At 39.9% G+C, this 23,676-nt stretch overlaps 1 protein-coding gene across 1 annotated transcript in view; it reads left to right on the forward strand.

Moving 5' to 3' along the window:
• MND1 (meiotic nuclear divisions 1) overlaps positions 1–23,676 on the forward strand; it is an 84,575-nt gene that overhangs the window by 44,889 nt on the left and 16,010 nt on the right. The window contains exons 5-6 of the mRNA XM_018061619.1: positions 9,761–9,835; positions 12,873–12,987. Coding sequence (XP_017917108.1) covers positions 9,761–9,835; positions 12,873–12,987 — 190 coding nt within the window. The remainder of the gene's footprint in view (positions 1–9,760; positions 9,836–12,872; positions 12,988–23,676) is intronic.

The raw sequence follows: 23,676 nt of genomic DNA on the forward strand, positions 1-23,676 counted from the left end.
TGCTTTAAGAAGTGGTAGTCAGTTGTCGAGAGGTCAGGTAAATATGCCAGGTGAGGCAAAACTTCGTAGCCTAATTCATTCAGTTTTTGAAGCATTGGCTGTATGATGTGTGATTGGGCATTGTTTTAGGGAAGGGTTCTCCCTTTCTGTTGACCAGTGCTGGCTGCAGGCGTTGTAGTTTTTGATACATCCTCATCAGTTTGCTGAGCATACTTCCCAGATGGAATGGTTTTGCTGGGATTCAGAAAGCGGTAGTGGATGAGACAGGCAGCGGACCACCAAACAGTGGCCATGACCTTTTTTTGGTGCAAGCTTGGCTCTGGGAAGTGCTTTGGAGCTTCGAGCTGGTTGTCACTGGTTGTCGTATAAAATCTTCTTTCATCACATGTCACAGTCCGATTGAGAAATGGTTCGTTGTTGTTGCATAGCATAAGAGAAGACACTTCTAAACAATGATTTTTCTTATTTTCAGTCAGCTCATGAGGCGCGCACTTACTGAACTTCTTCACCTTTCCAACTTGCTCCGAATGCTGAACGACCATAGGATGGTTGACATTGAGTTCTTCAGCAGCTTCTTATGTACTTGCAGGAGGGTCAGCTCTGATGATCCTCTCAGTTGGTCGTCGTCAGCTTCCAGGGGCCGGCCACCGTGCTTCTCGTCTTCAAGACTCTCGTCTCCTTTGCAAAACTTCTTGAACTACCACTGAATAAGAAAAAATCGAATAAGAAAATTAGTCCAATTTGCTTTTTGCCTTAACAACATTTCTCTAGTCTAAAATAAATATGAAGTAAACAGGAAGTAGTAAGTCATTAGCATAAAAATATAAAGCAAGGAATGTTCATTAAAATGATAAATAACATAACCACATTTATTTAAGAATGTATTCCAATATCAAACAGCAAATTTCAGCAATGCAGAACGGCAGTCGCTTTTGCACCAACCTAAATGTTGATTCTTGGTTGTGCTGGGTCTTGCCTGCTGAGCGGGCTGTGCTCTCATTGCAGAGGGTGGGGGCTCCCGTTTATCTGTGGCGTGCGGCTCATGCAGTGGCTCCTGTTGTTGCGCTGCACGGCTCGGTAGTTGCAGCTCCTGAGTTCTAGAGCGCTGGCTTAGTAGTTGTGGCCCACGGGCTTAGCTGCTCTGATGTGTGGGATCCCCCTGTGTCTCCTGCGCTGGCAGGTGGATTCTTCGCCGCTGAGCCGCCAGGGAAGCCTTAAGGTGGGTTCCTTAACAGAGACTCTCTATCTAGGACACATTCTTGCTGATGGCATTGACAGACAGTAATTCCTTATTTATTTTCGCTATTGTCTGAGGTCCTATTACTAAGAAATAATGGGAGCTGGTAGACAATTAGTAGCCCTTGGTTCTGAGTTTGTCGTATTAGAGCCCAGTTCTCATGGTTACAGTCTGTAATCCCCCATAACTGTATCTAACTTCCCTCTCAGTATCAGTTGGATTTTGCATGCCTTTGGCTTTCAAAAGATCTGACTGACTTCCAGTTGGATTCTGTATAAGGCTTTGACTGTACTCGCAATTTCTGGCTTAGCTCTCATGACATAAGGCTTCGTTGGACCTCTTTATCTTCTGTTTCTCTTAACTCCTTCTTAATATTTTTATTGCTTCCTAGAATCTAAAAATAGTTCATAGTTCATTTGCAGTAGTTTTAAAGGCATCTTACCTTTTTTTCCTTGTAGTTTATTTAGTTCTCTGTCTGACTGAACAGATTCCTGATACTTCTGCTTGAAGGAATGCGAACCCCATTTGCTGTGCACTGCTCTAACAGTTTGTTTCTTTACACTCTAATGTTTATCGTGATCTCATCTTCATCAGGTGTTACGTGTGAGTGTCAGAATTCTTCTCAAGCGTGTGCTTACTGAGTGGCTTCACTTTCCCCTTATGTTGCTTTCCTGATGGGATTCCCATGTTTTTTCTGTGTCCATTATTTGGGATTCCTGCTATACTTTTCTCAGGTTCTGAAGTGTGTTCCACAGGGTTGCACTGCTGAAAGTTTGATCTCCTGGTTAAGTGGAATATTAACCTGCTGTATTTTTACTAGCTTCAGAGAGTATTTCCTTTTAATGTGGCATTGTCTTGTAGCATAAAGAAAATATTTCAAAAATAGTCAACATTCAGTGCTCATCCATGCCTTGAGTTATTTGTTACTGTATTCAGCGGAAAGGCTCGAGCCAATAGTATTGTCACCATATGTACAGTGAGCACTTCATAAATGTTTATTGAATGAAGAGCCTTCCTGGCATACATTGCTTTATTCTCCTCATTCCTACAGTGCTGTAACCCAGCACAGAGGAATAAGATTGTTGACATTTGATGTCTTCCAAAATATTTCACAGCTGTCATAGCTGGCCAGCACTATATGAAACAGGCTATTGTTAAAGCACTATCTGCTGTAATAGTTAAAATGCTTACTGTAGTGAAGGTGGAAAATCCAGGTTGACTTGGTATGAGCAATAATGGCACTTTTGATGCTATATCTCATTTAAATTAAAATATTTCAAAGGTAGAGCATATGTAAACGTACTTTAACCTGGAGTCTGACTCTGTTTCTCTTGGTTTGGCCTCTTATACAATGCCTTTGTCCTCGCGCTGGCTTTCTTCATGGTTACAAGAGGGCTGCCAGCAGTAATGTGGACCATTTGCTTCCTTGTAGCTATGCGGATTACAATCCAGAGGGCAGGAGAAAATTGTTCCCCACAATCATTGAACAAAGACTCTGATCTTATCCAGATTTAACACTTGAAATCAACCACAGTGGCAAAGAACATTCCTTACAATGGTAGCCATAGGCCTGGGGTCATTGCCTGTCCCTCAGCACCAAAACCAGTATTAAACCCTAACCAGAAATGGCAAGACAGTCGTTGAAGAAGATTGCAGAACTCTGCGGAAGGACGCGAAAGAGCTCGTGCGTGAAGGAGCAGCATATCCATGAACGGCTAAACCCACCTATAAAAATGTCCGTTTATTATATATCGCTTACATGTTACAGTAGCCAAAATCCTACTAGATTTATGTGGGTAATTCTCATATTCATATGGTAAACTGCAAGAAGGGCTGAGAGGGACTCCCCTCGTGGTCCGGTGGCTCGGGCTCCATGCTCCCAATACAGGGGCCCTGGTTCATTCCCTGCTCGGGGAACTATAGCCCACACGCAGAACTGAGAGTTTGCACAACTAAAAAGATCCCTTATGTCTAGAATCCTGCGTGCCGCAACCAAGACCTGGCACAGCCAAATAAATACGTAAGGAAATATTAACAAGAAGGACCAAGGAAGTCTTTCAGAAAGGAAGAACAATGGGGTAGGGTTTTCCCTGTCAGACATCAGTATATAATACTATAGTAACTAAAACTTGCAAGTCTTACCTGGTGGCCCAGTGGTTAAGAGTCCACCTCACGGAGGGGGATGAGGGTCCCATCCCTGGTCAGGAAACTACGATCCCACAAGCCGTGGAGAAACCAAGCCCGTGCACGCTGCGACTTTTGAGTCCTTGCCCCACAGCTGGAGAGCCTACAGCAAAAGACCTCGCATGCCACCACTAAGCCTCGACACAGCCAAATGAATATTTCTAAAACTTGTTATTTGTGTAAGAATAGACGGAGAAGGATAGCCATTCAAAGAAGCTATAAGCAGGCTTCTGTGTACCTGTCTACTTGACGATAAGATGCAATACATCTTTATCAATTCTGAGGAAAAGGCCAGACTGTTCAGTAAGGTGTAGGGATAATTGGGTGTCCATCGAAATGAATTAAAGTAAGAGCCCTACCCCAGCCCTTTTCCAGAATAAACCAGAGGCCTTTCAAAGAGTGAAAGATCAGAAGAATATAGTAATAGAAGGAAAGCATTTGTGCAGTATTAGTTTGAGAGGCTTTTCAAAGCAAGACGCAGAATCTAAACGCCAAAACGTTGATGCATTTGCACAAAGAATTAAAATTTGCAGATTGGAACATGACATCAATAGGTAAACATTTCTAACCAAGTAATTGCCATCTTCTACATATAAATAGTCCCTAAAAATACATGAGAAAAGGGTAAACAATGCAATGAAATAATGGTCGTAGGACATTATTAAAGAAGTCGGTGAAGAAATACATTTACATAATCACTAGACATATACTGCTGCTGCTGCTGCTAAGTCGCTTCAGTCGTGTCCGACTCTTTGCGACCCCATAGATGGCAGCCCACTAGGCTCCCCCATCCCTAAGATTCTCCAGGCAAGAACACTGGAGTGGGTTGCCATTTCCTTCTCCAGTGCATGAAAGTGAAAAGTGAAAGTAAAGTCACTCAGTCATGCCCAACTCTGCAGCCCACCAGGCTCCTCTGCCCATGGGATTTTCCAGGCAAGAGTATTGGAGTGGGGTGCCGTTGCCTTCTCCACTAGACATATGAAGAGATGCTAAATCTTGAAAACCAAAGACATACAAATTAAAACAATAATGGAATGTCATTTTTCAGCTACCAGATTATCATTCTTTTAAGCTATTGCCAGTATCCCTTTTGGGGAAACCTACAGGGAGAAAACTTGTTTTATACAGTTGATGAAGGACAAAAATGACAAAAGTTCAGCATTATGTCACACCCATTAGGACAGCTTGTGATGAGAAAGAAAAAATGTTAAGTGTTGGAGAAATTGAACCTTGTGCATTGCTGATGGGAATGTAAAATGGTGAAGTCATTATGGAAAACAGTATGGTGTTTCCCCAGAAGGTTAAACAGGATTACTGTATGACCCAGCAGTTCCACTTCAAAGTGTATACCCCCAAAGAACTGAAAACAGGAAGAGGTCTCTGGTGTAACAATGTTCAGGGCAGTGTTATTCCCAGTAGTGAAAAGGTGGGAACAACCCAAAGGTTAATCACCAGGTGAATCGGTAAACAGAATGTGGTATATACAAAACTGGAATATTTATTTAGTCTTTAAAAGGAATGAAATTCTGGGGTAAATCTCAAGGAATGCTGTTGCAGAATCGTATGATTAAAGTTTTGTAAGAAGCAGCCTAATGACTTCATTGAGTTCTATGATGTTTGAGTCTTTTTTTTAAAAAACTCATTTTAATATCTTGAAAATATATTCATATATTGCTTATAATAGGAAAGTAATTTTTCTTCTAGTTTTATTGAGATCTAGTTGGCATAACTATATAAATTTAAGGTGTACAGCATAATGATTTGATTAACATACATCATGCAGTGATTACCACAATAAATTTAGTGAATATTCATCGTCTCCTATAGATACCAAATTAAAGTAATAGAAAAAAATTTTTTCTTGGATGAGAATACTTAGGATTTACTGTCTTAACTTTCATATATAACATACACAGGGTTAATTGTATTTATCATGTTGTACATTATATCCCTGGTTTGCAGTAATAACTAGAATTGTGTCTTTTCAGATGTAGGGAACAGACTGGGGGGTTCAGGATGGGGAGACACATGTGTACCCGTGGCTGATTCATGTTGATGTAAGGCAAAAACCACCACAATATTGTAAAGTAATTAGTCTCCAATTAAAATAAATGAATGAATTCTTTGAAAAGTGAGTACCTTTTGACTGCCCTCATGCAGTTCCCCCCACATACCCCCGTCTCTGGTAACCACAGATTTGATCTTTTTCCGAGTCACTATGCTTTGTTGGTTCCTGTTGCACAGCCTTGTGATTGTATATTTCTGTACATTTCAAACTGATCACCATGATAAGTATAGTTAGGATATGTCACCTAACAGAGATATTAGAGTGATTGACTGCACTCCACACACTGTACGTTTCATGCCCATGAGTCATTTATTTTGCAGCTGGAAGTTTGTACCTGGTACTCTCCCTCACCTAACCCTTTCTTCTACCCCCTTACCCAGGAAAAGGGTTTCTAAAATAATAGTTAGATATGATCACAATATAGAAAATTTTATGTTTCACAGTACAAAGATAACCATTTGCAACTTTTGTGCGTTTTCTTAAAGGTTTTAATTTGAGGGGGTTGGTTTTTTGATCATACATAGTCTCTCAAAGGGCTTCCCTGGTGTCTCAGACAGTAAAGAATATGCCTGCAATGTGGGAGACCTGGGTTCGATCCCTGGGTTGAGAAGATCATGGCAACTCAAGACTTTTTAAATATATAAAATCTTAAATTATACTGGGTCTCTCTTTCTCTTTTTTTTTTTTTTTTAGGAGAAACAAGACGTAGAACCTCTTTTTTTCCATACCATATTGTGCATGAGTTTTGATAAAGCAGTAGGCTTACCTGGTTTCTGTTACTGTTACCTTTTCTCCCCAACCTCCCTTCCTTGACATTCTTGCCCACCTATGAGGACTTCTGTATTTCTTTCAAAAGCTTTGAAAATTTATTTCTAAAAAGGAGCAAATCAGAATTCCAGTGCAGCCAGCTTGAATCAATCTTTCTGTTCCTCTAGGCAGTGAATTAGCCCTTTAGAAAACATTGGCATTATGTCTCTGAAGCCTCAGAGTCTGTATAGGGGACTGGGATGCATTAAAGAGAAGCATTGTCAGATCCTTCCTCAAGTCTAAAGATGAAATCCTGTTCTTACTAATTATAAGTCGTTTCTGTTGCTGCTGCTGCTGTTTTTTCTGTGTTACGTGGGTTTTAAAAGTTGTTTGCTTTAATGAAAGTTGGAAGTGGAATGTTATAGTATGTAGTTGGTTCTTGTTTTATGTTACAGAAATATGTCAAGAGAGTTTGCTCCTTAAAGGAGTCCTGTGGTGAATATTTTTTCTCATTATAGAATATCACTTCTTTTTCTGATTTTGTGAATGTGGACTTTTGTGTTTCTTTCAGTGACAAATGCTGAGATACTTTGCTTCTGGTCCAGACTACAGTGCTTAGCAATAATTCATTTTTGCTGATGAACTAGGTAGTGTTCTCCCATATATTAATATCTTGTGTATTTTAGTTGGATTTGTTACTGCAAAAAAACAGATTTCTGTAGTAGTTCAGTAGTTCTCAAAAGTGTGATGCCCCTAATCAGAAGCGTCAGCATCCCATCACCTGGGAGCATGTTAGAAACGCACATTGTGAGGCTCTGCCCTAGGCCTCTTCTGTTCAAAGCAAGAGGTGGGGCCCAGCAGCCTGGGCTTTAACACGTCCTTCGGGTGACCCTGATGTGTGCTCAACTTTAGGACTACTGGTTTAGATTATATCTACAGTGGCTGAAAATCTCGGCTCTTAATCACTGAAGGCCTAGATTTGGTTTAATTCCACGGTATGTATTAGGAACTATGGCAATATTGCTTCTAAGAGATGTGTAGATGAGAAACGGATAGCATGGGCTGCCTCACGGAAGTTGCTTTCATTGTTTCGAGCAGTTGAGAGTTTAAGAACTAAACATAGAGCCAAGACTCCTTCCCTGCTGAGTTGAACCAAACTGTTTCAGTGCTTAGGATAATCAGCAGAAGCTTCTCATTTGATACCATCATTTAACAGAGATGGTTAAAGTGGCAAATCATGAAATCACATCTAAAATACGTAAGGTTATTTTCAGAGTTAAGAAATTCCTGAATTAGCTCTCTTTCAAAAGCTTTTAAGTTGTAAATAATTACAAGCAGACATACAATATCTGGGAGACATTTCATTAATGTAATTAAGATATATTAATATGTCCATTAATTATTGGCTTATTTTTACATTTATATTGGCTTATGTCTACCTATCTGGTTAGTTTTTAAACATTTGTAATATAAAAATGTTACACTAATACCTATGTGTATTTTTTCATTGGAAAATACTCCTAAATGTAGCTATTACATGCATTTATTAAATTATTTCAGGTGGGTCCTTCAGGGTGGAATATTAACATTTTAAACATGGTGTTGTTTTATAAATGAGAACTCTTGTTTTAAAGAACAAGGTCTCCTTGCTAAATTTAGGGCTTTAAAGCTTATTTTGGCTCTTAACTCTACAGCAGATTTTTGTATTTCAACTTAGGAAGATAATTACTCTCTCTAGAGGAGGTGTAACTGGTTTGGTGGTAATGTCATCACAGATGGATCTTGTTTGTGCTATGGATTAGAATCAGGGACTAGACAACCAAAGGAATACTAACAATATTCCCTTTGTGCATATTGAGAAGTGGAAGATTTCTTAAAGTCAGGGTAAAGCTACCAACTTTTTGAAGATACTGTTTGTGATTTTTAAGCAAAAAAGGGTATCTAAGTATAATTTACCCTCTACATATCATGAAGTCATATTGTGAAAGGTCATTTTTTTTTTTTTACAATCAGCCAAAAGAAATTGCTCATCCATTTGTTAATTATTTTCCAAATGTTTATAACTTAAGAGTGAATGAAGAGTAGAATATACTTTAAGAAAGCCCTTACCCAAGGGGCTTCCCTTGTGGCTCAGCTGGCAAAGAATCGGCCTGCAGTGTGGGAGACCGGAATTCGATCCCTGGGTTGGGAAGATCCCCTGGAGAAGGGAAAGGCTACCCACTCCAGTATTCTGGCCTAGGGAATTCCATGGACTGTAGAATCCAGGGGGTCGCAAAGAGTCAGACACAACTGAGCAACTTTCACTTTCACCCAATCAATGAGTCTAAGATTTCTAACTAGTTTACAGTAAAAGATGTGGTAGAGAATTTCCTGTGATTATTTATTTAGTTTGGGGCCCAGGTAAGATTAATAAAATCGAGACGGGAAGCAGTGTTCTGAAATTAACCAGTCCCTTTCGATGTGGGCTCAACCACATGCTAATGAATATTCTGTGTCTAAGGTCTCTTTATGCTTGTGTTACTTAATCCATTTTCAGTATAACTTACTACTTTCTAAGCTTGAGTGCTTAAACTGGCTTTTTTTAAGGTATCTAAAACATGTAATATTGGCAATGCTGTGCTGTGCTTAGTCATGTTCAGCTCTTTGTGACCCCGTGGACCACAGCCTGCCAGGCTCCTCTGTCAATGGGAAGTCTCTAGGCAAGAGTGCTGGAGTGGGTTGCCATACCTTCGTCCCGGGGCCCTTGCCCACCCAGGGATTGAGCCCAGGTCCCCTGCATTGCAGACGGATTCTTTACCATCTGAGCCGCCGAGGAAGCCCATGAGTACTGGAGTGGGTAGCCTATGCCCTCTCCAGGGGATCTTCCTGATCCAGGGATCAAGCCAGGGTCTCTCGCACTGCAGGCCATTCTTTACCAACTGAGCTACCAGGGAAGCCCAAATTGGCAGTAGGTTTGTCTGACAGATTTTTTCTTGTCTAAGAACTCAGTGTATAATTCCTCACAAAGTACCTTATTTAAGAAGAATAATTAAGAGTAATTTCATTTTTGACTCTCTGTTAGTGAAACAGGTCACAGTACTACCAGTCTATAAGAAACAGAGTGTTTCAAAAAGAATTTTGAAAAAGAATTCACTTCAGAATTGTCTGAAGTGAAATAAAATTTGAAGAGAGAATTTATATAAAGATTTTGTTGAACTTTCAAATTAAAATTTTAAATGGTATACTTCAGGTTATTTGTGACGGAGGCAGGGAATCTGATGAATGAAGACTGAAAAGATTGATAACATATTCATTTTTTTTGTATAGGATAAGAAGAAATATTTTAAACTTTTTCAGCCTGCCCTAGTGATTCATGGTACTTGTTTTTCCTCAAGTTAGAGAAGTCAGTTCCCAAAGTAGTCTTTGACATTTTTTGTTATGCTGACTTGGGCTGAAGGCAAATCTTATTTTGTCTTCTTGATTCATAAACTTTATATTAAGGCAGTTTATCTTAGCAAGCCATTTTATTTGTTTCAATTTTATAGTTATCTGAGGGAAACCAAAAGTATGCGAACCTACAGAAGAGCATCGAGAAAGCTAAAGTTGGCAGACATGAGACGGTAAGCTGTATCTGCACATCCTTTAATAATGCCAGTCCTCAGTGTAGGGAAAGCAGCAGTGCTTCCTGTGAGGAGGGTGCTGCTCCTACTAGGAAAGAAGCCAGCCCCAGCGAACGCTGTGAACATTTGGCCTGGTAGATCCACTGACTGTGAACCTAGATTTATCATTATTGTATTGTATACGGCAGGGTAGCAAAAAAACATAAACCCCGGAGCCAGACTGCCTGCATTTTCGTCTCCTAAACTCACTCTCCTCCGTTTTCTCACTTGTAAAATGGGGAATAATAAAATCTACTTCATTGAGTTATTGTTTGATTAAGCTAGCTAATATTTGCAAAGCACTTAGAAGAGAGCCTGGCGCAAAGTAAGCCCTGTTTAAATGTTTATGTAAATTTTTAAGAGTTGCGATTTTTAAAAGTCTTGGCACAGAACCAATTGAAAACTGTCAATATAGGGTCCTTGTGGGCTTGTAATATTTTAAAATTATTTAAATGAACATTGACGTACTTTATTTTAAAAAGTACAGTGTTCTCTAAAGTATTGTATTCTTTGTCACTTCAGTTGTGTCCAACTCTATGTTACCCCATAGACGGCAGCCCACCAGGTCCCCCGTCCCTGGGATTCTCCAGGCAAGATCACTGGAGGGGGCTGCCATTTCCTTTTCCAATGCATGAATGTGAAAAGTGAAAGTGAGGTCACTCAGTCGTGTCCGACTCCTAGTGACCCCATGGACTGCAGCCCACCAGGCTCCTCTGTCCATGGGACTCTGCGGGCAAGAGTACTGGAGTGGGTTGCCATTGCCTAAAGTATTGTATTAGGGGCAGGGGCTTTTAAAAATCACTTTACTTTTTAGTTTTATCATTATCTCAAGTTTGAACTTACAACTTGAAAGAATGTTGAAGATCAACATGAACCTCTAAGCCCTTCATCTCAGCTTCTGTACCACTTGTGAAAGAGACTCAAAAACTTGTCACATTGTACAAAAGAATACATCACAGATTTACATGGCTTTATGCTTTTCAAAGTTATTTTACATACATTCTTTTATGTGAGTAGTCAGCACAGCCATGGACAGGAATTGGAGAATGGTAATTGCTATAGAATATTTAAGGGAAGGTGAGTTCTGAGCACAACCTGAAACTTGTATTTCTTCATTTGGCAACAATTACCACTTTTTAAAATTCAATTGTGGTTTTTTTCCTTTGTTTTGGCAATAACCTATAGAAGCACCTTCAACTAATGGTGACATATTCATGCCCCATAATAGTCAGTCTGCTGAAGATTACCCAGTCCACTTTAACCACCGAAACTAGGGGGGAAAACCACTAGCAAACCTAGTTGGTGCCTACAGCTATCAGAAGAATGACTCCTGAGAAAGATGAACTCTTAACGTTCATCCTGAGTTCGCTAGTCAGGAGTTAGTCTACCTATTAGATATATTCCTGGTGATGCTGCTGCTGCTGCTGCCAAGGAAGAAGATGTAACTATCATATATATTCTGCTTACTGTGAGCCAGGCAGGTATTGTTCCAAAGGCATTCTCCGTATTGAATTTTGCCAACAGTCCAAGTAGGTGGCCTCTATTACTGTCTTCATTTTTACGTTTGAGGAACTGAAAGCACAAAAAGGTTAAGTAATGTGGCAAAGGTCTTGTTGCTAATAACCAGTCTGGGACGGCTCCCAGTTCAGGATATGTGGAGAGCTGTCCCTGTGTTCACACAGACACTCAGCACTCTGCTTCACCTGGCTTCATTAGCTTTTTCTCCTCTCATTTTTCGTTGAGGATTATGTATGATTTGGGCATTGATAGCAAATAATGATCATCATATCTTGTGGTTATTTTAAATCACTCCTGAACTGTGCTAATGTGGCCTACAATAATCATATATAGCTGTTTACTTTTGAATTAAAATTAAATACAATAAAATTCAGTTTCTCAGTAATAAGAGTCACATTTCATGTACTTAGTAGCCCCGTGTAGTTAATGCTACCTGCGCTGGAGAACACAGATCTAGAACGTTCTATTGTTGCAGAGTTCTGTTGGACGCTGCTACATCAGAGCTCTGTACATGCATTCTGTTGCATCAGTGCTAGGAAAAGGAGCCAAAGAGAGCAACTGAAGGCAAAAGTGCAAAAATACAAGCTAGCAAGGGACCTTAAACGAGTCCCATTAGAGAGCTTGAACTCTACTTGGTTTTCCCTCAAACTTATCCTATAGTTGGAGAAGGAAATGGCAACCCACTCCAGTATCCTTGCCCTGAAAATCTCGTGGACAGAGGAGCCTGGTCTGCTGCAGTACATGGGGTCGCAAAGAGTCGGGCACGACTGAGCGAGTAACACTTATCCTATAATTCTATACCAGAACCTTTCCCAGTATTTGATTTTGGTTTGGGCTTATTTTTCACACATATAAACGGAATACCAACAGCACTGTGACTTCTACCTGTTAATGAAAACCATGGCTAGAAATTTCAGATACTGTTTATTGGATCATTTTTTGTTTCAAAGTTTTATTTTGGTTTACCTTTAAAGGAAAGTGATGGGAGGTCACAGTTCTATTGTTTCTGATATCTTTAAATATTTTTTAAAGTTAATCATTCTTGAAGACTAGAAAATTATCTAGAACACTTTTTCTAAGGAAAACTTTATACTGTCTGATGTTGCCATAAAATTTACATATATATATATATATATATATAGTGGTGTGTGTGTGTGTGTGTGTATACACAATCTTGTGAAACTCTCCAAAAAATTACCATTTGTCATGTAATAACAAATGACAATTATCATGTAATAATCATCTTTGAGTTTCCATTCAGTTAACATATACAGAAGATAATTGGAGATTGCAGACAAAAATGAGAATTGAGTTTGTTCTTATACTGTGACTGTATGTGTGTGTGTATACTAATGTTAATGTTGTCAAAAGCCCAGTGTGTATCAGTTATGAGAAATAAGATAAAAATGTTTATAAAATGTATAATCGTATAACATGGCATTTTGTTTGTCTTACTGGACATAATGTTATGTTGATGCAGGAAGAGCGAACTATGCTAGCCAAAGAGCTTTCTTCACTTCGAGACCAAAAGGAACAGCTACAGGCTGAAGTAGAAAAGTACAGAGAATGTGACCCACAGGTTGTGGAAGAAATACGTAAGTTTGTGTTAGTCCCTAAGAGTTCTTAACTTTGCTAATGAAAGATACTTTATACTTCTAGTTGCCTTGTAACCATTCTCCATGTATATGAGAAAATAAAGCCCTTAATGCTATTACTATTGCATTAATATTTCCATTAAGGAGGCTTAATGTTAAAGCACTGAACAGTCAAAACTGAGCAGTTCAAGAATAAGGAGAGTTGGTGGGGTAAAATGTAAGCTCAGGAAACTGAGGAGTCAGAGAAGAAGCTAAGTTGACCTCAAGTACCTTGTATCCAGAAAGAAATACACTGTTATAGGAAAAGAATACCAAAAGATTTGAGTTTACAAATTGCAGAAAATTAATCGGTGTGTTGATTTTCCATTTGAATATTCCAGTGATGTTTCTCCTTACTTTTAAACCAGAGTGCCCAAAGCTGCATTTTCAATATTTTTTGTACATTTATATAAAGATAGAATTTTGAATATTTGAGGAAATGAAAGATATTATACTTAATTGTTTAGAAAAATATGCATGACTTTTTTCATATTTTTCTGTCTCAGATTTTCTTTTCATTTAGGAAATTATCAAGTAAAACATTTAGAAAAATGGATATTATAGTATGTGATTGAAGGCTTTGAGAGAAAATTAAAAATATTTAGTATTTTTAAATTAACCTGAGGACAGTTTGATTATAGTTAAGTTTGATGGTGTTATTTATAACTAAAAAAATGTTAAGCAGTTCAGTTAGTAGAATCTAAAGTTAAACTTAATTTTAGAGATTGATTCCATTTTACGCAACTCCAAGAGGGGCCATTCAAATATATGTAGTACATGGCCTAGATAATATATATTAGCCCTGATTCAGCCGATTACCCAGGGTGATTTTCAAAGCAAAGTGGAGACTTCGAAAGAAGAACCGTCTGTGCCAGTCATTTTCTGTTAATTCTTTGAGGAGATAATGTTGACTCTTTCATGCTGCCCCGGTTTCGTTTCATGTATCATCTTCCTACAGAAGAATCTGTTGATACTACCCAAATCTGCTTCAGAATCAGCCACTCTACTCTGTTTTATTAAAGTTCTAACTACTGTCCCGTGACCCTCGGTGTACACGGGCACATCAGCGCAGCAGGAGACGGGTTAGGCGTTCTCTCCTAGGAAGCGAGGCCTCGCCGGCAGTCGCCCGTGAAAGGAAGCACAGACTACTTGTTAGAGAGGACAGCAAATATTGTGTATCCTGCCCAGAGCAGTGTCTCGTCAAAGAGCATTTTTAAGAACGGTTTTCTTAGCCAGATTTGTAATACTTCTGGTGGCTTATTTTCAGGATCAGCCTGGCTATTCCCTCTGGCAGTTGATCCTGAAAATTCTGTTTCAGGAACCAAATATGATCGTTCGTCTATTACTTTCACTTGGATCTACCTTCCTGACTTTAGTTTTGTCTAATTCTTGGACTTTTTTTCTTGAAGTGTCAACTCTTTGCTTACCTGCCTCATTCTCTTTTCTGTCTAGGGACCCACAGCTCGTAGCCACACCCAGCCACGGCTTCTGCTTTTCACTTTGTGGTCCCTCTTGTATTGCCACAGCTCTTTCCCTGGGCAGATGACTGTGACTAATATCACCTCCACTTGTAGCCTCCCATTTTCACAGACCTTTCCCCAGTTGGACTGTATCTGTCCACTCAGGACTAACTAAAAACTCTTACTTAGGCTTTCAGAATCACTCTGGCCCTCACTGACGGTGACCCTAAGCCAGTATATCTTATAGTGCAGAAAATCAGTAGGGATTTTGTGCCAGACTAATTCATGAAGTGGGAAACTTATTTTCGAGCATGTAACTTCAGATTTGACATTGCTTGTACCTCTGAACCAAGGAGCAATTTTGGCAAGTGCATCACTTCTTAGAAAGGTGATAAAACTTGAAGGGAGAAGTTTCAGGTATATTGAAGATGATGGATTTTCTGGAGAGAAGACTAGCACAGTTGAGAGAGAAGTTGCAACTGTAATTTTGTACTAGTTGCCTGAATTCTGCTCTCCATCTTAACCTTTAAATTTAACACTTTGGTAATTTATTCTTCAACCCAAGGAAATATGCCAATGTGAATGAGTTTTAAGCAGGGTAGGAGGGCTAAGTCAATGAGAAGAAAAATTTTCTGGTTTACAGTAAGTTAATAGATTTTCTCTCTCTTCATCAGCATCACACCTAGATTATCTTTTAGTATTTATTTATGCAACCATATAACGTGAATCTGTATTTGGGTCCTATAAATTTATAATCATTAATCTATTACACATGTATGAACTTTTGACATTTTCACATTGTACATTTTTTACCTTAATCAGAGAATGAGAGGATAAGAGTCTTTCCTGGCTTTGTGCTATTACTTTTTCATTCCATTAAAAAAATCATCTATTTTTATAAAATATATAATTATAGAAAATTGCATATTAAATAGACAGTAGATATCTAGGATAATTACATTATTTCAAAAATATATTTTGGATGTGAAGGTAGAGTATTTTTTCCTATGGAAACTATAGAACTACAATCAGAATGAAAAGAAAATAGCTGTCAGAGCCTGTACACCTATAGAAAGAATTTTTAGACTAACTTTAGTTCATGCTTTTATAGAGAAATGCCTAGTCCTCTGCTCTTAAAATTCAGAACAGCTCACAAAAGTTTATTCAAATGTGGCACTCTGACTTTCAGCCAAGATAAAGTAGTAATGTACTGACTTTACGCACACATAGAAACAAAAAATACGAAATAATGGTTTCCAAGAAACTTGAAATTAGATGGCAAAGAAAAGTGATTCCTAGAAAAAGGAAACAGACAAAGTAGGCCTTACAATTATCCCAGCTTTTTTTTTTTGAGAGATTTTCCTGGCCGCAGCACAAGGAAGGAGAAGCTGGGAAGAGCCCTGCAGACTCCCTGAGTCAGGGTGAAACTGGGAGTCAAGGAGACCAGCGTGGACAGAGTTCACGGGACAGCATGCGGGAGAGCAGAGAGTGGCACAGACAGAGGGCCCTGGGGTCTAGAGAGAGCTCCTCTCAGGTGTTCCGCGCACGCTTGTGAGGAGACTGCCCAAAGCTGAGGAAAGAACGGTCGCAGAGGGCCAGCAGGAAACCAGTGCCAGGCAGTCCGACAGGACCAGGAACAGTGTCTCTTCTCAGCATTTGTACTTCACGAGGCACTGAGTAGAGTATCCAAGATGGACTGAGCTCTACTCTCAACCTAGCTCACAAACCGTAAGAGCAAGTCTTGAAAGCATCAAATTATTGCAAAATAACTTAAATGCATTCCAGACAAAGCTCAGTAATATACAAAAATACCCAGCACCCAGCCGTGTAAAATTCGTAATATCTGGCCTGCAATGAAAGATTACCAAGCATATACAAAGAAGTAGGAAAAATATGTTCATTAGTGAGAAGAATACTCCTTCAGTCAAAACTGATCGAGAATTGACACAGATAATGAAATTCAGTTCAGTTCAGTCGCTCAGTCCTGTCCGACTCTTGGTGACACCATGAATCACAGCACGCCAGGCCTCCCTGTCCATCACCAACTCCCGGAGTTCACTTAGACTCACGTCCATCGAGTCGGTGATGCCATCCAGCCATCTCATCCTCTCATCCCCTTCTCCTCCGGCCCCCAATCCCTCCCAGCATCAGAGTCTTTTCCAATGAGTCAACTCTTCCCATGAGGTAGCCAAAGTACTGGAGTTTCAGCTTTAGCATCATTCCTTCCAAAGAAATCCCAGGGCTGATCTCCTTCAGAATGGACTGGATGGATCTCCTCGCAGTCCGAGGGACTCTCAAGAGTCTTTTCCAACACCACAGTTCAAAAGCATCAATTCTTCGGCGCTCAGCTTTCTTCGCAGTCCAACTCTCACATCCATACATGACCACTGGAAAAACCATAGCCTTGACCAGACAGACCTTTGTTGGCAAAGTAATGTCTCTGCTTTTGAATATACTATCTAGGTTGGTCATAACTTTTCTTCCAAGGAGTAAGCGTCTTTTAGTTTCATGGCTGCAGTCACCATCTGCAGTGATTTTGGAGCCCCAGAAATAAAGTCTGACACTGCTTCTACTGTTTCCCCATCTATTTGCCATGAAGTGATGGGACCAGATGCCATGATCTTCGTTTTCTGAATGTTGAGCTTTAAGCCAACTTTTTCACTCTCTTCTTTCACTTTCATCAAGAGGCTTTTGAGTTCCTCTTCACTTTCTGCCATAAGGGTGGTGTCATCTGCATATCTCAGGTTATTCATGTTTCTCCCGGCAATCTTGATTCCAGCTTGTGTTTCTTCCAGCCCAGCGTTTCTCATGACGTACTCCGCATGTAAGTTAAATAAGCAGGGTGACAATATGCAGCCTTGATGTACTCCTTTTCCTATTTGGAACCAGTCTGTTGTTCCATGTCCAGTTCTAACTGTTGCTTCCTGACCTGCATACAGATTTCTCAAGAGGCAGGTCACGTGGTCTGGTATTCCCATCTCTTTCAGAATTTTCCACAGTTTATTGTGATCCACACAGTCAAAGGTTTTGGCATAGTCAGTGAAGCAGAAATATATGTTTTTCTGGAACTCTCTTGCTTTTTCCATGATCCAGCGGATGTTGGCAATTTGATCTCTGGTTCCTCTGCCTTTTCTAAATCCAGCTTGAACATCTGGAAGTTCACGGTTCACGTATTGCTGAAGCCTGGCTTGGAGAATTTTGAGCATTACTTTACTAGCATGTGAGATGGGTGCAACTGTGCAGTAGTTTGAGCATTCTTTGTCATTGCTTTTCTTTGGGATTGGAATGAAAACTGACCTTTTCCAGTCCTGTGGCCACTGCTGAGTTTTCCAAATTTGTTGGCATATTGAGTGCAGCACTTTCACAGCATCATCTTTCAGGATTTGAAAGAGCTCAGCTGGAATTCCATCACCTCCACTAGCTTTGTTCGTAGTGATGCTTCCTAAGGCCCACTTGACTTCACATTCCAGGATGTCTGGCTCTAGGTGAGTGATCACACCATTGTGATTATCTGGGTCGTGAAGATCTTTTTTGTATAGTTCTGTGTATTCTTGCCACCTCTTCTTAATATCTTCTGCTTCTGTTAGGTCCATACCATTTCTGTCCTTTATCAAGCCCATCTTTGCATGAAATGTTCCCTTGGTATCTCTCATTTTCTGAAGAGATCTCTAGTCTTTCCCATTCTGTTGTTTTCCTCTATTTCTTTGCATTGATTGCTGAGGAAGGCTTTCTTATCTCTTCTTGCTATTCTTTGGAACTCTGCATTCAGAGGCTTATATCTTTCTTTTTCTCCTTTGCTTTTTGCTTGTCTTCTTTTCACAGCTATTTGTAAGGCCTCCCCAGACAGCCATTTTACTTTTTTGCATTTCTTTTCCATGGGGATGGTCTTGATCCCTGTCTCCTGTACAGTGTCACGAACCTCCGTCCATAGTTCATCAGGCACTCTATCAGATCTAGTCCCTTAAATCTATTTCTCACTTCCACTGTATAATCATAAGGGATTTGATTTAGGTCATACCTGAATGGTCTAGCGATTTTCCCTACTTTCTTCAATTTCAGTCTGAATTTGGCAATAAAGAGTTCATGATCTGAGCCACAGTCAGCTCCTGGTCTTGTTTTTGCTGACTGTGTAGAGCTTCTCCATCTTTGGCTGCAAAGAATATAGTCAATCTGATTTCGGTGTTGACCATCTGGTGATGTCCATGTGTAGAGTCTTCTCTTGTGTTGTTGGATAATGGAATTAGAAGGCCATAAATGTAAAAGTTACTGTGAAAATGAAAGTTGCTCAGTCGCGTCTGACTCTTTGCAACCTCATGGACTATACAGTCCATGGAATTCTCCACGCCGGAATACTGAAGTAGATAGCCTTTCTCTTCTCCAGGGGATCTTCCCAACCCAGGGATTGAACCCAAGTCTCCTGCATTGCAGGCAGATTCTAAATGCATTCTATATGTTCAGAAAGTAAATAGAAACATTGAAGACATAAAAAAAGATCCAAGTCAAGCTTCTGGAGATGAACACTACACTGTCTGAAAAGAAAAATGCACTGGATTGGATTAATAGCAGATTAAACTTGCAGGATTAGTGTATTTAAAGACTATGGCAATAAATATGATCCAGAATGAAACTCAGAGAAAAAGAAAAATTTTTAATGAAAATAGCGTTTGTGAAATATGAGACAACTTCAGTGACCCTAATATATGTGTAATTGGAGTCCCAGAAGAGGTGTATATTGGGGATGGGGGCACAGTAGGGACATTTCAGGTCAGAAAAGTATCTGAGGACATAAAGGCTAAATTTTTTTCAAATTTGATTAAACCTGTAAACCCACAGATTCAAGAAATTTAAATATGTAGGTAGTAAATGGCAGTAATTTTCTTATCACTAAATCTAGAGAACTTTTTAGGCTTTAACTTGACTGACCTGAAATCCTCTTTCCTCAATGAGATTATTGTTTTTAAAATGTGCTTTTTGATAATGAGGGACTTCCAGGATTTGGCTATCATATTATTGCAGAACAGATTAAAGGATTATGGGTCTCACAAATTGGTTTTAATAGGATTTTGTTCTTAGCATGGCTGTAGCACCCAAATTATAACAATCAGGCTTGTCTCTAAGTTTATAATGGCTTATTTTGAAACAATTTTTCTGTGGGTAATAGCTATAACCCATATGTCCATTGTAGATACAGCTATGTATTATCTTTTATTGCTCAATAATCCCTGTAGGAAATATTTATATTTCATCATGCTAATTAAATTAAAGTAAGAACAAATAAAATAAATTGTAGTAAAAATGAATTCTCACAGTGAAAGTTTTGGAAAGTAAATCTTATAAGTGCTTAAGAGATTTTTCTTAGAAGTAAATGCCCAGATGACAATGAAAACGGTGGAGTAAGGGCCTTTGAAAATGTACCCTTCCATGAAAACTGGAAAAAATTATTACAGCTTTTCCAGAACTAAAGACTTACCTAGTCAAGAAAAATGGCCAAATCTCTGTAAAGGGCAAACTTTGTGGTGTTCACCTTGCCCTACTCTCATCTCCTGCTCTCCAGCTCAGCAGTAACCTTGAGAAATAACAGCCCTGCATTCTTAGTATCGGAGGGAGTAGAATGGACCCAGGAGCTCTTTAAGACCCTCATGCCAAAGAATTGTTGTCATTATTTGCCATCTTTGATGCTCCCCTAAAAGCTACCAATAGAAAGTATTGCCTTTTTTTTCACCTGACTTGGAATATGCCCATCACTAACAGGGGAGCACCCCTTGGAAGCATTTGTCTAAAACTGTTACAGGCAAGAGTTTTTAACTTCACAGCTCTCTTGGGTGATGAATAGGTTAACAAAAACAGTGGGCTGACCAAAAAATTTTAAAGGAAAAGCCAAAAGAGATGTTCTTAGATACTTTGAAATCAACATATTCCTACAAATCTAAATGCCCATACACACGTTGGGCTATGCTCATTCTCATAGACGACCTGAAGCGGTCCTAACTTCCCACTGCCTGCTGACCTTGACGCTCTGTGTAGAGGTGGAGGCTAGAGCAGAGTTGTAAATCACCTAACTGAATATTGTTGGAACATGCTCAAGCACACACATGCAGCCTCTCAGCAGAGATGTGAAGATTTAGTCCAGGTATTTAAGGAAATCTGTATTCAGTCATTGGCTGACCAGTAAGCAAACTGATTGGAGACTTCATTAGCCATACATAAAAAAAAATACAGACTTGACAGAATTAGTTCAGAGAAATCAATAGCTAAACAATAGCTAGTAGCCGCAACAGCAACCCTGGGAAGGTGGGAAGAATCAGATTTCCAAAGTTGAAGCATTATATTATTGTAAATGTCCAATTTCCACTGAAAAATTGCAAGACATGTAACGAAATAAGAAAATATACCTCATGCATGATTTTGAACTTTAAATCAGCTGTTTAAATGTGTGAAAAGAGCCAAAGAAAAATATGTTGGACTTCCCTGGTGGTGCAGCAGATACAAATCCAGCTGCCAATGCAGGGGACACGGGTTCCGTCCCCAGGCCAGGAAGAGTCCACGTGCTGGGGAGCAACTGAGCCTGCAAGCCCACTAGGCACTGCCGCAGCCCATGTGCCTAGAGCCTGTGCTCTGCAACGAGAGGGACGGCCACAGTGAAGTGCTCTTTGACGTGCCCCACCACTGCAGCAAAGAGGAGCCCCTGTACGCTGCAGCTAGAGAAAGCCCTTACGCAGCAGTGAAGACCCAGTGCAACCAAAAATAAATACATTTTTTAAAGAGAAAAAATGATCTTTGTAAAGCAGAGTACATCATGCAAAATGCCAGGCTGGATGAAGCATAAGCTGGAATTGGGATTGCTGGGAGAAATATCAATAACCTCAGATTTTCAGATGACACCACCCTTATGGCAGAAAGCGAAGAAGAACTAAAGAGCCTCTTGATGAAAGTGAAAAAGAGGAGAGTGACAAGGTGGCTTAAAACTCAACATTCAGAAAATTAAGATCATGGCATCTGGTCCCATCACTTCATGGCAAATAGATGGGGAAACAATGGAAACAGTGACAGCTTTTATTTTGGGGGGCTCCAAAATCACTGCACATGGTGACTGCAGTCATGAAACTAAAAGATGGTTACTTCTTGGAAGAAAAGCTCTGATCAACCTAGACAGCATATTAAAAAGCAGAGACATTACTTTGCCAACAAAGTCTTGTCTAGTCAAAGCTATGGTTTTTCCAGTGGTCACGTATGGATATGAGAGTAGGACTATAAAGAACGCTGAGTGCCAAAGAATTGATGCTTTTGAACTGTGGTGTTGGAGAAAACTCTTGAGAGTCCCTTGGACTGCAAGGAGATCTAACCAGTCCATCCTAAAGGAAATCAGTCCTGAATATTCATTGGAAGGACTGATGCTGAAGTTGAAACTCGCGTACTTTGGCTACCTGATGTGAAAAACTGACTCATTTGAAAAGACCCTGATGCTGGGAAAGATTGAAGATGGGAGGAGAAGGGGACAACAGCAGATGAGATGATTGGATGGTATCACCAACTCAATGGGTACGAGTTTGAGCAAGCCCTGGGAGTTGATGGTGGACAGGGAGGCCTGACGTGCTGCAGTCCATGGGGTCACAAAGAGTCGGACATGCCTGAGCAACTGAACGGAACTAAAGGAAAATCTGTGAATGATATCTCATCAAATACAGTAATCCCCTACATACAAATGAGTTCCATTCCAAGAGCGCATTCGTAAGTCGAACAGTTAAACGTCTAGGTACCAAGCAACACAATTGGCTATATAGTACTATACTATATACTGTAATAGGCTATAATACTTTTCACACAAATAATACATTTAAAAAACAAAAAATAAAACATTTTTAATCTCACTGTGCCGTACCTTGAAAAGCACAGTAGTGTAGTACAACAGCTGACATATTAGGGACTGGCATCCAGTGAACAGGCAAGACGAGTTACCGACTGGAGAGGAGGTGGGAGATGGCAGAGTTGAAGTACTGTCGGCAGCAGGGGATGGAGGGCAAGCTGCAGTTTCGCTCATGCCTGACGACGGCGCGGGTTCTGCTTCCTTGCTAGCTTCAGTTCTGTCTACCCTCTTGAAAAAAGTTCCCTTGACGCCTGGGTAGCAGCTCTTGTTTTCTCATCATAGTCGATGACGTGGCAGCATTGGGTTGCGTCTGAAGAGCTGCTGCAACCTTGTGCAACCTTCTACCTTACCATTTCCTGAGTCGAAAATTTCGTCAGCTGTTCCTTGTCTGTCTCTGCACCTCCTATTCCATTTTTTTCCCTTGCTCCACTCTCAATTATTTTCACTTTTGTTTCCATCATTACCACTTGGTGCTTCTTAGCAGCACCAGCTACATTACCACTGCTTTTGTGCTTGCTCTTGGACATCCTGGACTTGAAATAAAGATATTGTATTACTGTACTGCATACACTACTGTACAGTAAAGTGCACAGAAACACAGCCACTTGTAGAGGATGCATGCATGTGACAATCTGTGCTAGACATGTGAACTAACATGCATGGACATGTGAACACACGTTTGCATGTTTGAGGGTTCATATGAAAGGTATTTACTGTAGAGAATATAAATAAAGAGGTAGAATAAAGAAGGAACCAAGTAGAAATTCTGGAGCTGAAAACTATAGTAGCTAGCTGAAACATTCACTGGAAGGATTAACAGCAGATTTGAGCAGGCAAAAGAAAGTTATCTTCAGTAACTTGAAGATGGTTCCATTAACATAATCCAATCTGAGAAACAGAAATTAGAAAGAATGAAAAAACATTAACAGAGTCTCACAAACTGTGATATCAGAAATGCCAAGATTCCCATAATGGCTGTCCCAGAAGGAGATGAGAGAGAAAGCTGCCAAGGGACTAAAAGCTGAAAATGTCCCAAATCTGATGAAAAACATTAATTTACACATTGAAAAGGCTCAACAAACTCCAGTTAGGACAGCCTCAAAGAGATCCATACATAAACTCATAATGATCAAATTGTCAATTGAAAGCAATAAAAAAAGAAGTAACTCATCATATTGGTGGCTCAGAGGTTAAAGCGTTTGCCTGCAAGGCGGGAGACCCGGGTTCAGTCCCTGGGTTGGGAAGATCCCCTGGAGAAGGAAATGGCAACCCACTCCAGTATTCTTGCCTGGAGAATCCCATGGACGAAAGAGCCTGGTAGGGCAC

Source organism: Capra hircus, chromosome 17 (assembly GCF_001704415.2).
Source record: "Capra hircus breed San Clemente chromosome 17, ASM170441v1, whole genome shotgun sequence".
NCBI classification, from domain to species: domain Eukaryota; kingdom Metazoa; phylum Chordata; class Mammalia; order Artiodactyla; family Bovidae; genus Capra; species Capra hircus.